Source organism: Chroicocephalus ridibundus, chromosome 2, assembly GCF_963924245.1.
Source record: "Chroicocephalus ridibundus chromosome 2, bChrRid1.1, whole genome shotgun sequence".
In the NCBI taxonomy this organism is placed as follows: Eukaryota; Metazoa; Chordata; class Aves; order Charadriiformes; family Laridae; genus Chroicocephalus; species Chroicocephalus ridibundus.
The window spans coordinates 164,954,779-164,968,591 of record NC_086285.1 but is presented as its reverse complement, the minus strand read 5'-3'; the positions used below and the strand labels follow the sequence as shown (position 1 = coordinate 164,968,591).

Below are 13,813 nucleotides of genomic sequence, written 5' to 3'. Positions count from 1 at the left end.
TGAAGGCTGCTGGCGGTAGATTAATTCCCTTTTGGTTCTAGGCTTGGATAAGCCTCATGCCTTACTGCTGAGGGCTGGGAGCGAGGAGAGATTACCATGGAATATATAAAGAGCTTTAATGATGTGTGTGTGTGTCTTGTTCCTGTTGACTTTTAATTCATATTTTTGCTGAATCAGTTGTCCAGATTTTTGTGAAACCTTCTGCTAGGAGTAAAATGAATATTTTCTTTATTTCCCTGTACGTATGCTGCCTGAATGTGTGTTTATAAACCTATGCTTTTGCAATGTTTATACTCGCATTTTATGAAGAAGAAAAGAAGAAAAGAAAAAAAATAATGTCTTAAGCAGTTTTGATGTTGTGAGCTGCAAAGTTAAGAAGAAATGCTGTGCAGCACGTGGTGTGTACATTTGTGTGACCTTTGCCTGGAAGTGTATAAAGAAGCCCTGGTTTTAGAGGAGGGCTAGACGTGGTACTGAGTAATTAGCGGTGGTGATATTTGCTCTTTATTTAAGGCGCGGGAACGTTACCAGCGTGGTTTTATCAGTGATTTTTGTAGTTGTGAAGTCGAGCGGGGGGTGATGGAGGCTCTAACCCCGGGTTGTGGCAGTTCTCCTGCGCTTTTAGGGTGTTAGGTTCTTTTTTTTCCAGTACGGAAGAAATCCTTTGCTGTGAGGGTGGTGAGCCCCTGGCCCAGGTTGCCCAGAGAAGCTGTGGCTGCCCCATCCCTGGAGGTGTTCAAGGCCAGGCTGGATGGGGCTTGGAGCAGCCTGGTCTGGTGGGAGGTGTCCCTGCCCAGGGCAGGGGGGTGGGAACTAGATGATCCTTAAGGTCCCTTCCAGCCCAAACCATTCCATGATTCTGTACAAAATGGGATAAAAGCGATGCCCAAAGGTGGGTGCCTGGGGGGATTTGTTGGATCAAAATGCCCCGGCCGCTGGCCGGGGGGGATGGAGAGATGCTGAAACACCCCCACGCTGGTGGTGGTGGGGGGGAGCGCATCTCCAGCCCCCTCCCGGCCCTGGCGTGATGTGCAGCTCGGTGGCTTTCGGCGGCGGCTCGGTAAACAGCCGGCTGCGCCCAACAGACGGGGGAGATTTGCATATTAATGCGGCGCTTTGCTAATCACCTCCCCTCCCTCCTCCCCGCCTCCCCGATGAAGGCGGGAGGCCGGGCACCCGCGCTCACTCCGCCGCTCGCCCTCGCACGCCCCCGGGAGGGGTGAGGGGGGAGGAGAGGATGGTCCGAGCTTCCACTCGCCCAGGGGGGAGAGGATGAAGCCGCGGCGCGGTCCCCCCCCGCCGGCGGAGCGGGCTGCGCGGGGCGCGGAGCGGGGCCGCGCCGCCGCCGGCAGGTGAAGGAGCGCAGCGCGCCCGCGGAAGGGGAGCGGGTTCCTCCCGGCTTTCCTCCCTCCTTCCTCCTCCTCCTCCTCCCCCCCGCGTACCGGCGGAGCGCGGAACCGGGGCGGTGTATGCGGAATCTCCGCAGGGGCGTGTGGATGTGGGTGCTGGAGGTGGCAGGGCAGCGCGCCCCGAAGCCGGCAGGTGCGGGCTGCATGGAGAAGAGCGGCTGTAGCCCATTCCCCATATGCTGGGCTAAAGGTACACAGACCTTTTTTTTTTTTTTTTTTTTTTTTTCGTGGCATTTATTTCTCCCCACCCTGTTAATTTAATGTTTTACCACCTGTGGGTCTATAGCTTTTTTCCTCTCAACGAAAAAAAACAAAGCTGAAAAATAAAATCTCTTTATTCTAGTCATGCGCTTGTAATGCAAAGCAAGTCCGCAGGATCTTCTTTCACCTGACAGCTGTAACGCCTTTTTTTATTTTATTTTTTTTCCCCCTTTGCTTTTCAGAATTATTTGAAATGAAAGAGCAACTGAGCTGTTTGGGGGTTGCTTCCACTGATGCGAGGATGGGAGGGCTTTGTTTTGGATCTTTGTGTGTTGGAAACCCCTGTGCGAGTGTAATTCTGCTTTTGGAAGAAGTAGTTTTTTTTAAGTGGCTGATCGTATTTACAGTGGAACACTAACATCTTTTTACTTGATGTCTTAGGAGTTGCCACCCCTATTATTCACCCCCCAAAAAGAGACAATAACTAGCCACAAAGCATGCATTTATTACAATGAGAGGGTTTGACTTGCAGTTGAGGCTTAACAATGATTAGATGGAAATGTGAAACTCAAGTCACGTGATTATCTTAACTTGCACCCCCAGACATTTATAACATTATAAATATCCTGAACACATTTACCCTATTATAATCTAGAAAGTATTTGTATGCTGGTGTTGTGGTTGGGAGTGCGTATATGAAGGTACAGTGCAGGGATAAAGCTCGAAATTTTGTTAGTAGCCAAAGAATCAAATCTTCCTTAGATGGCAAACAACTGCAAAAGGTTGAGTGTTGCTGGTTGTAAGCATAACTTTCCTCGTGTTCGCTTTCATTTCAATGTACTTTCTTTTTTGGAAGAGAAACTGGCAGGGAAGTGTTGCGTCACCGTAATCTTGGATCACAGACAGAGGCAGTTACTTCAGAAGCTCAGGAGCTGGTAGGCACAGCTGCTGATGAGTTGTCTCGGGAAAAAATAACAGTAAATTTATTTAGAATTTTTATCATCTCGTTATTTGGAGGAGATGAGAAGGAGCGTTTAACACTGTCTTTGTCTTGCACGCTTCCTCTACCTTACTGAACTGCTCAGGCCAAACTAGCATTTGCCACACGCTGATGTATTATAGTAGCACATATAGTAGAAATAACTTAAAAAGAAGAAATTGCAGAACTTGTCCTGGTAACGTCTTGTGGAGTTCAGAATTTGCCATCTCACTGAGGAATAATAGTTAATAAAAGAGTAAGTAACAGTAGCTGGAAACAAAGCTAAACCAGAGCTGTGCTTTGCTTTTAAAAACTTGTTTACCAGGAAGGGGTAAGAGTGATGCCCGCTCCTCTGCGTCATAAACTGGGTAAGGAAAGTATTAGATGAAATTGGTGTTCATCCCCTCCTTGGACTATTCTGAGGCTCAGAATGAAGGTACTTCCCAGAGAGTAACTTTCAAAAATAGGGAAGAAAAATCTTGTGAAAGAAAAAGCAAGTTGTTGCCATCTGTTGTCAAGGCTGGTTAGTACTGGGGATATCAGTTTTCTCCCTCCTGCTCCAGCAGCAGAGGGTGACTGCAGCAGGGCCTGCTGCTCCGCGCAGGAGAGGGCTGCGTTGGGCCGTGATAAAAGGTATCGATTCCCCCCCACCACCACCCACTCCAGCAACTAAAATGAATGAAAAACGATCCCTCCCTCTTCCCCTCGTTGCCTGCGAAGTGTTCTCAGAATGTAACTTCAGGGGAGATGGCTTATCCAGCCGCCTCCGTCCCGAAATGGAGAACAGCCATGTAATCTCTTTTTATTCCTGGGGGGGGAGAAGGGGGACACCAGGAGTTGCATAAGAGGACAAAGGCACCAGCATCTTCGTGACTGCCAATGGTGGTGATTTCTAGAAAAAGCTCCCTCTCAGTCCCCCCCCCCCAAAAAAATAGGACAGATGAGAAATAGCTTGTGCTATATTTGTTGTTGAATGGTGGCCATTCCGTAGTTGATGAATACTCTGGATCCTGCTCACCAGCGTAACCTTAGGGAAATGAAACGGATCTGGCCTACTTTGATAAGGGCTGTGAGATATCTGCAGTCAAAGAAAGGTAATATATTAATAAGAGAAACATTTAGTCTGGATCGTTTTATTCTGTCTCTTTGGCTTTTCTGTTAAAGTTTCAGGTCGCCTGCAGCAAAAATTGATAAAACTTTTAAAAGTATTTCATAATGCCTTAAAATGTGATCTTGATGTATATGTTTTATTATCTATAACGTCTTTCTAAATGGTCTGTTCTCTATTGGATGCGACAGATTGAGCTTTTGGCATGTTATGTGTGATCTCATAGCAAACGGTCATTCTTTGAAAATGCTTTGAAATCTTTCAGTGCGCCTGTGTTCATACGGAGTGTGCTTCTACTTTTTTTTTGGTAGTGTTCCTAAATCTAAAATCTTCAGTCTTCTTAGTGATGCTGTGTCCTGACCTAATTGCAGCCAATTCTGTGGGCTCTGTCTGTAGGGCTGCATCAAAGAAAAAGATAATATTTGCTTTCTTTATAAAGTGTTTGTGCAATCTCTATACGATACAAGCCAGGTTTTGCCTCTTCTTTATGCTGAAGTCAGTCCTAAAGTAATGTTACTGAACTTGGTAATTTAGTCTGGATCTGCATGCTCCGGATTTGAGAATATTTGGGTTGTCAAATGAAGCGAAAGTGTGTATTTTGCTTACTGGCGTATTTCTTCTCAGCAAGCAAGTCTGTATTACTTTACTTTAGTGGTGGTAGAAGTAAGATGTTTTTGGCTGCTCCCCGCCTCCCTTATTAAGTAATTTGAAACTTAAAATCTCTGGTCTTGCGGAATAAACAGCCTCAAGCTTGGGTACAGCTTTGGGGAACGCCGAGGAGGCAGGACTTGTCTTCTAGCTCAGTACTGGAAATTTTTGCCAGTATCATACAGGGATGTTTTCTGACTGTAACAGCAGACTAGAGACTGCTTCAGTTGCCTCAAATTTTTACCAATTTTTTTTTTTTTTGAGGATCATTAGTAATCGTGCCAAAGCCAAATCGTACCAGAGGAGGGATGATGATACATTTTCTAGTGGTCTTTTTTTCCTGAGTTTCCCATGGCATGCTGTTTTAAGTTTACAAAATAACTCGGTGAAATAAATGTGAGTGTAACAGTTAAGGATAGCTGGATAGCTCTGCAGTACGGCTTTAAATTATCCAACCCGAGAAGGAGGAAGTTTCTTGAATTATCTTCCATCAGAAAGCTCTGTTTAATAATTTATGAACAATAAATTGACGTGATGTTGTTAAGTGTATGTCATGTGAGTAGTTAGTGAAGGGTGACCACAGTTGTTTAATTCAACCGTTCAGACTAGCATGAAAAGATCTATACTGTTTTAAGATAATCAGGCCCAATTCAGTCCAAAACTTTGTCTTGATTTAGAAAAAAAAATAACAAAATTAAGCCAACTATGTTGTGAAATGTATTTAATAACTGGGAAGGAGTTTTACCCCATTTATTGCAATCTGTTAATGTTGCAATCTTTTTTTAAAGCGATAAGCAATTCCAAATTAAATGTTTTCTCTTCTGATGAACTCTGCTGTCTCAGGAGGCATGTTCAGATGGGACCTGCTGGTGATCTTGTGAGTGTAAGCAAGATAGTTGGGTACAGAAGAGAAAAGTTCAATGCTGTTTCTCCTTCATCTCCTTCTCAGAAGCCTCTACTGTTTTCCTAACAGAAAAATACTCGGCTGGTAATTTTCAGTCTAACAGACCCTTAGATCTTTAGGTGATTGCTAGTCACTAAAAGGGACTCGGTGGTAGAAACGGAATAAGGAACGTGGCTGATACCGCAAAGGTAGGCAGGTAAACAGTCTCTAAAACAGGATTTCTTATCTTTTTGATGTACACACTGTGCATATATAACAGAAATATAATAGCTAAGGTGTATTAGGAAAGAAAAAAACGCTCATCTGTTAGCATGAGTGTTCTGCTGCGTCTTCGCAGTGACTTTCAGTGGAGGTGACTGGAGGGAAGCACCCACTCGCGTTTTTTGCAGCTCTGTAGGTGTAGTTACAGAAAGCTGTGAAGTGATTTTCCCGTGGTTTCTGAGGGCGTAACAACACGGAGAAGAGTCTCGTCTGTCATTTGACAGTCTCTTCAGCTGACGTGACACAGCAGCCATTTCCTTCCAAACCATAAATTTGTCTAAACTTCTGTTAAACTTTATTAACTTAGTGGCTTCTCAAGGTATGAGATTTGCAAACTGTTAAAGCGTCTGTTATTTCAAGTCATGGTTTTTTGCCTGTTTTTTTTTTGTTGGAAATCTTTGTAGAAAAAAAAGCAAAAAAGTGTTAATCTCATCAAACCACTAATTTTCAAAGGTGGTTTAAAAACAATTCCTGAAATGCCTGTGTACATTTAAAAGTGGAAAATAGTCTGGAAAAGCAGAGAGGAGGTTTCTTCCCTTGAGTGTTACAGTACAACATGTGGTACCATCGATGTTCTTCAAAATGTATAGGAAGTGTGCAGCTATGAGAGTACTGATCCATTTCCATTGGTGTGATTTGTTTCTTATTCAAATACTCCTGGAACAGAAGATGGAGCTTTAGATATTTTAACAAAAAGAGGAAAGTGATTGTTTTAAGGGCTGGCCGGTGGGATCATTCAGGGTTCCCTGTGTAATGGAGATGTATGACCTTATCAATTGTAGCACCTCCTAATGAACCAGTGAGACCTGCTGGCTCTGAGCTGCCTGGGAAAAACTTACCCAAGGAGAACAAAATGTTTTAAATATCCTTTTGAAGATGAATTAAGAAAAGGCTGAAGAGCGAAGTCTGGAAGTCGGCATTTAAGAGAAAGGTGCATTGGTCGAAACGATGTATTCCTGCAGAAAAGTTAAACAGGAGTTTGTGGCCTTAATAGCTTTCTTATTCAGTTGATATTTGAAATTTGGTATCGCAAGTCACGTTGTGTGTGTATATATACCTGTATTTTCTATATGGCACATACATATACACACACATGTGGGCACACACAGCCTCAGCATCACTCACCTTGCCCATTTAGCCTGGCAACAGTTGCGACATTTTGAAATTAGCATCCTGAGATACTGAAGATGATCCCTTGCCTGGTTTTGATGTGGTTTTAGTGAATGCAATTCATTGGGCAGCTGATTTTCATGCACAGCTTTTAGTGGAAGGGCCACTGTAATGAAATAAGCTTTTCTGACTGGTGCTATGTTTGTAAGAAATATATCACCTTGTCTCAGTCCTTCCACTTGCTGAAGTGTTGCTTAAATGGAATAGTTGCAAATTCATGTCTTGTAAAAAAACAAAACAAAAACAACCAACAAAACTTGTTGTGTCAGCAAAGAGTATGTAGTCTTAATTAATTATTAGTCTGAAAAAACCTCATTGGTATCCTTAAATTCATGACCTGATAGGGATGTGGTCATGGTGATCTATTAAAAACTGGAGACATCTTAAATTAATAAACGCTATCACATTGCAGTAGGCAAGCCCGTACAAGCTACGAAGTTCTATAAACTAGCACAGCAACCAAAAGGCAGACATAAGGAAATGTCTTAGGCTTGTTTTAATATAACATTTACAAAGTACAGCACATCATAAATGTATTTGTTTATAGCAATTATAAAAAGCATTCATGAAGATTTCATCATCTTGCAAAATAAATGAGATCACTGCAATATCTACTGTTGAATCCAGGTTGCGAATTATCGATGCCAGTTTTTCCTGACGGGTTGTAAAGGACGGGGGTTGCTGAGGTTATGGAGTTAACTGGTGGTCGCCCAGCACTTACGTGACGCTTTATTTACTGGCATGCAGGAAGAGAGTTGGATTTTCCTCTTCTGGTGTTGAATGTAGCTTAGCGAAGATGTTACAAAAAGTATATCTGGGTGGAATTCAAAGCTGCTGAGTCATTTCTTTGAAAATAATCTGCAAACAAACTCCTTTTTTTTTTTTTTATTTGATAACCAAGGTTTATTTCTTTGCCAGAAGAGAATTTGCTTTTTACTTTTCCCAAGCACTGTCACAGCTTTCCAAAATAACGTTTCCCCTGCCAATTATTTGAGATTCGTAAAACTAAGCATTAGGGGGTTGGTTTGTAATTTTTTATTTAAATTGGACTCAGTCTGCGAATTATCCCTTGCTTTACTGAGGAAATCTGTAAGGAAAACCAGCTTTTTCCATGGTCTGAGTCCCCTCATCTTGAGTAAGTGCAGGAAGGAAGTTGGTGTGTGATCTTCAGTTCTGCCATTACTGCTCACAGCAGCTGCAGACTCTTCAGTGAAGAGCTGTAGAGGGTGTCATATCGTAGAATGGTTTGAGTTGGAAGGGACCTTAAAGATCATCTAGTTCCCACCCCCTGCCATGGGCAGGGACACCTCCCACCAGACCAGGCTGCTCAAAGCCCCATCCAGCCTGGCCTTGAACACCTCCAGGGATGGGGCAGCCACAGCTTCTCTGGGCAACCTGGGCCAGTGTCTCACCACCCTCAAGACTGTATCAACAGATGAAGAGCATAATCAACTGAAGTGTGGCATTTTGAGACTGAAAGCTAAACTTTGACTTCAATTTGATGTGCTGTAGGACTAAAAGTCTCCTTTTGTCAGAGGAAGTTGAATAATCTTAACTTCTTCTCTGCATCCAGTGTTTGATGGTTCGTCTCACGTTTGCTGAATGGGCCCTCAGGGATGTGGCAGTTTTCTTTCAGAATTGGAAGAGGTACGGATACAGCAATTCTAAACACGTCTAAAACAGCGATGGAAAGCTTCTGCTTCTCAACCTTGTAGATGGTGTGGATCATTTTCACTGTCATGTTCCTTATAGTATGTGACACCCCGGGGTTGTCTGAGTAATAATTAAAGAATGGTAGTGCCTTCCTTTCATTGCACGATTTTTTCTGATTTCTAGAGGAATTTGGCCTAAGCCAATTCTACTTAAAATTGTCTTTAAAATTGTAAAACCCGACTTTTCTTCATTTAGGTGATACTGCTGCTTGATGAAGCTAGACTAATTACTTGATTGCCAGTAAGTATTTGGTCATGAATTCCCATACTGGTTGAGTTTTCTCCTTTAATAAGTGTATAAAGGTTACTGTGGCAAAGAACTTTTTCATCACAAGTAGTTGCAGGGTGAGTAGCAGGCTGCAGTCCTGTTAAATCTTTACTTCTAGGGAAGGGGATGGTAAGGAACTGGATGTTTTTCTGAAGCTTCTCAGCTGGCTTCTGAAGATAAGGGGCAATAAGATTTAAGCTCTTCTCATAGGCTTTCTGCTGTTACGTTTGTGTCTTGGCAGTGATCTGTTGCCCTCACTGTTATGGGGAGATAGTAGAAGGAATCGTATTCCTGAAATCCAAGTGTGTTCTACTCCAAGGGGGTTTTGTCTAGTCTGTGACGTGATGGTTGCTCAAGATAAATTGAAGAATTGTGACAAAGATACCTTAGAGGGACCTTTTCAATGTGATCGTAACAGCTGATTCCCGTACAACAACTTGTGTTGCCGGTCAACTTGAACAGCAGCTTTTTGTCTATTCAGGTGTTTGATTGCAATGGTCTCGAGTCATACTGGCAGAATTAAAAGATCTCTGATTTATGGTTGTCTATAGCTGTACCTGCCAAAATGGAAACATGTGTGTTGTAGATATCTATCCCAACCCTTTACCAGAGGGAAAAGGTACCGCTCAGATGGGAGCTGTGGATCTGTTCCTTACCCAATAGTGTTGGCAGTGCGGTGCTAATTAGTGTCCCGGTGCTAATTAGTGTCCCGCTTTTATCATGCGAGTGCCAAAGAAGTGGGTGATTTGCACCCTGACCTGTTGAGCTGTTGTGAGCACAGAGGTGGGATGGGCAGTTAGCAGGGTGCCTGTCAGCTCAGCCTGTTAATGTTTTATCAACTAACTGTAGGGTTTAGCAGAAGGTAGGCTTTTCTGTATGTGTTTCTAAATCTGTACTTTCTAATAGAAAGGTTTATTGCTCTAGTTATAATGGGAGGATTTAATACTTGGGGTTTCTTATACAGAGGCAAGAGAATGTCACTGCACTATTTCTGTTCTGCCCTTGAAATGAGGGATTTGCATCTTTGTACTTCTGCCAAGTTCCTTCAGCCACATTGCGTTTATATTTCTTACATATATGCACATTATTTATAGAGTATATAATATAAAATATGTAATATATGTATAATAGATATAAACTAAATGAATTTATCCGAGGTATAATCAGTGCCTCAGACAGGAAAATGTTGGTCACTTATTCTTTCATAGAATCACAGAATTGTAGGGGTTGGAAGGAACCTTCAGAGATCATCTAGTCCAGCCCCCTGCCAGAGCAGGGGCACCCAGTTCAGGTTGGACAGGAACGCATCCAGACAGGTTTGGAGTGTCTCCAGAGAAGGAGACTCCACCACCTCTCTGGGCAGCCTGTGCCAGGGCTCTGCCACCCTCAAAGGAAAGAAATTCCTCCTCATGCTGAGATGGAACTTCCTCTGTTCCAGTTTGTGCCCATTGCCCTTTGTCCTGACACTGGGCACTACTGAAAAGAGTCTGGCCCCATCCTCTTGACACCCGCCCTTTAGATATTGATGAGATCCCCTTTCAGTCATCTTCAGGCTAAACAGACTCAAGTCTGTAAGCCTTTCCTCATGGGAGAGATGCTCCAGTCCCTTGATGATCTTTGTAGCCCTCCGCTGGGCTCTCTCCAGTAGTTCCCTGTCCCTCTTGAACCGGGGAGCCCAGAACTGGACACAGTACTCCAGCTGTGGCCTTCCCAGGGCAGAGTAGAGGGGGAGGATGGCCTCCCTCAACCTGCTCGCCACATTCTTTTTAATGTGCTCCAGGAGACCATTGGCCGTCTTGGCCACAAGGCCTCATGCTGCCTCACTTCTTCCAAAATCATTTTGGGAGTTGCGTAGGTTCTGGTTTGATCTGATATGGAACAAAGGTCTTGCTGGTTTTGGCTGCGCTGATCTAGTTTTGCTGAAACAAACTGTGTGACCTGCATTGGCCAGGGGTGTTGGGCAGGATGCTTCAAGTACCAAGGTTGCAGATCTCAACATAATTTGAAAAATCCTTTGTCAGTCTGGAGGTGCAGTAAGAATTCATTTAGAATATTGCTCTCATCTGTCGCATCTCATTTCTTTTCAGAACTCTGAATGTGGTATCTTTGTACTGCTTAAGTGCGCTATACCTCGATAAAAACCACGGTATTACTCGCTATGCCTGTGGCTACTGAATAATTTCTGTGATAAACCCTCCTTCGGGTCGTTTTCTGAACTTCAGATTTTCAATGTTCTTATTGTTTGCACTGAAATTAAATTCTGGAATCTCTCTGCTCCAAAATTGCTCATTTCCTAAAACTGGAAGGGCAAGTAGTTAATGCTCAGCCATGCTGCCGTTCCCTCCTCCAGCAGTGTTGTGTCGGGCCCTTTCTAGCAAAATTTTCCACGGCAGAGGAAGGAGGGGGAGTGATGTATATTTAGTGTTTCTGTAAATACAGTGCAGCTCTTTAGAAAGTTTTACTCTTTTAATTTAATACTACTTTTTTTGGTTTTACTGTCTCTGATATTCTTTTTTTTTTATCTTAACTACATTTCTGTTGTTCCGCTAGTCCAGTTAACAACCATGTTGCTCGCCGAAAATACATACTAAGAAGGATTACTATATAAGAGAAATTCTTTTCTAACCGTTAACATTTCGTTTTTATGTTTCATGTTTAGATGCTAAGTAGAAAATAGTTTTAGTTGCTAAACATTGACTGGAAAGTAGCAATAGATTTGAGCAGGTTGATGTTGTAGTGCAGAGGAACGATGAGGATAGTGGGAAGCATCTGCTCAGTGCTTCTTGCCGGGCATTACTTCAACAATTTAAAGAAAAGCATAGCAGGTTCCTTAAAGAAAAGCGAGGAAAGAGAAAAAAGTGTAGTTCATCACTTCTGTAATGAGGCATAAGGCAGTGAAGATCACAGCTTGTACCTCAACAAGTCCCGCGTACCCTGAACCTGGGGTGTGGTACCCGCCTGGCTGCTATTTAGAGAAGATACTGGAGTAGAGAATTGCCCTTCTGAAACACTCATGGTTTAGCAATTAAAGGCAAAGCAAAAATAATGATTATGTGTTGGTCACCATCCCAGTGTGAAGTTCTTTAAAATCCGATGGCTGCTTATTGAGCTGATAGAAAGGGACTTGAGGGCTTGTTGCACAGAAAGTTTGCAGTACTTCAAACATGTGATTTATTTTGTTAAAAATGAATCTTTATCCATCATAGAAAAGCAATGGCACACACTCATTTCTGTGTAATCTAGCCTTATCTCCACTTTGGTGGTTTTTTTAATGTTAAAATCACAGTTCAGCCAAAATAAAATAAACCAGGATGGGCTTAAGAGTCTGAGGAACTAGTAAAATTCATCAAAAAGGGGGAAAACTTGGAAGCTACGTATTTAAAACTGGTTATAAGATGGGATCATTATTTATGAATACAGAAGATGCTTACCATTCAGAGGTTCCCAAAACATTAACTTAAAGATGTTTATATCAGTATCTCTAGTTTCTGTGCGTATTGTGTAGCCACAGTGGCTTGTGCATCTTCAAGAGAGTGAGAAATTAATCCAGTTTTGAAACTTGCACTCGCATCTCTTGTGTCTTTCTACAGTTTGGTCTTAGGCAATTTGGAGAAGTTCAGTGTGTTCATGCTGTATTTGGAGATGTAAAAACAAGAGGGCAGACGGGAGGTAGGAAACCAAACCTCAACTTAAAATGGTTTTACTTGGCTGTTAAGTGTGCTTGCCCACAGCCTGTTGATACGCTATAATGATTTATTTTAATGCTTTTTTTAAAAAAAGAATGGGTCACTGATGCCTTAAGCCAGTCCGTATGATAGGAACATAAACAAGAAGTTGAGTAAACTTCAATTCTTTTGACTAACACTACACTTAGGGGAGTGGGAGCCGTTCCCTTTCGCTGGTGTGGATGGGATGGGATCCTCGCTACCCGCACTGAGGATGTGGACAATTACAATGAATTTATTTTTGTTTGTATCTCTGTGGCAATGTGATGCTTCAGCCCTGGAATAATCATTTGAAGCAGGAGTTAATCTATAACTTTTTGTAACTTATTACCATCAAATTCTTGGAGGGAATATTTTTCCTTCTTCTTATTAGACTTTCCTTGCTCTTTATATCCAGTCTACACTCAGATTACTAATATTGATCCAGTTCTGTTGGAAATGGAAATAAAATACTGTCGTTGTCTTTCCTTCAATGGGAAAACTATTTCTCGGTGCAGGCAGTAGATGGGCCGTAAGCTCTTACCCTCCGGTTCTTGCAAGGTCAGGCGACCTACTGTAAGGCAATGAAGTTGCTCATAAAATGTGTCCTTTGTGACTGACTGTGCAAGTTTTTACAGGGCCAGGTCTTTTTCCTCCTTCCTTATCCGCCTGCACGTACATATTCCAGTGCTTATCACTTGAACATAAATATGCTTGTCTGTTCAAATCTGCTTTTCTCCTGGAAGCCCAAAGGTACAGTCATCGCTTTGCAAAATGGAGGCCATGCTGAAGAAGGGTGGATCCTCCACGCTTCAGGTTGTTGATTTGTTAATTACGGCACATTTTTTTCTTTGCCCTTGGTGGTACAGTGTAATTTGGCACTGAATTTTCAGATGGACTGTTATTTCTGGCTTTGATTGCTACTTCTTTGTGTTCCTTCCCTTTTCCTCTCGCTCCTTTCAGACCACAGAGATGCTGTTTGGTTTATCGCTGTGAAATGTTTTGTTTAGTGTGTAAGAGTAGATTATATAAATGTTATAATAACTTGACTTACGAGTTCAGAGCTTTCTGTCAAAACAACATGTTCTTAGGAATATTCTCAAAGTAACTCGTTGTACCTCTCTTTAATCTTAATTTTGTTGCATTAAAATAAACAAACAAGGAATTTAAGCCTCTCCTGGAAGATGTCCTGGAAGAATTGACAAACCCTCTCCAAAATTTCTTTGTAAATACCTTATATTGGTATATACCTTTGTTAAATGCCTTATAAAAGAAAACATAGGGTAAATCTGTAAGTTTAAGATGGAATATATGCTGTGCAGCATTATATCCTCTTTTTAAATTTAAACTCCGAAAGAAAAAATCCAGTTCTAAAATTACATCCTACATTTGGAAAATGAGGGATAAAGTATTGAATCTTTTTTTTTTTTTACTGGACATTTATCTGTT

The 13,813-nt window shown here is 42.2% G+C and overlaps 1 protein-coding gene across 11 annotated transcripts in view; it reads left to right on the top strand.

Moving 5' to 3' along the window:
* The window catches only part of PTK2 (protein tyrosine kinase 2), a 222,768-nt gene that overhangs the window by 59,039 nt on the left and 149,916 nt on the right, over positions 1-13,813 (top strand). For 3 of the 11 annotated variants that reach the window (XM_063327601.1, XM_063327602.1, XM_063327600.1), the window contains exon 1: positions 1,199-1,599. The exons of 3 other annotated variants lie outside the window; for them this stretch is intronic. In XM_063327601.1, the coding sequence (XP_063183671.1) occupies positions 1,470-1,599 (130 nt within the window). In that variant the 5' untranslated portion in view covers positions 1,199-1,469. Of the gene's footprint in view, positions 1-1,195; positions 1,600-3,583; positions 3,684-8,613; positions 8,634-13,813 lie in introns of those variants that run through there. 5 more of the 11 variants (XM_063327597.1, XM_063327599.1, XM_063327603.1 and 2 more) reach the window with 5 other exon arrangements.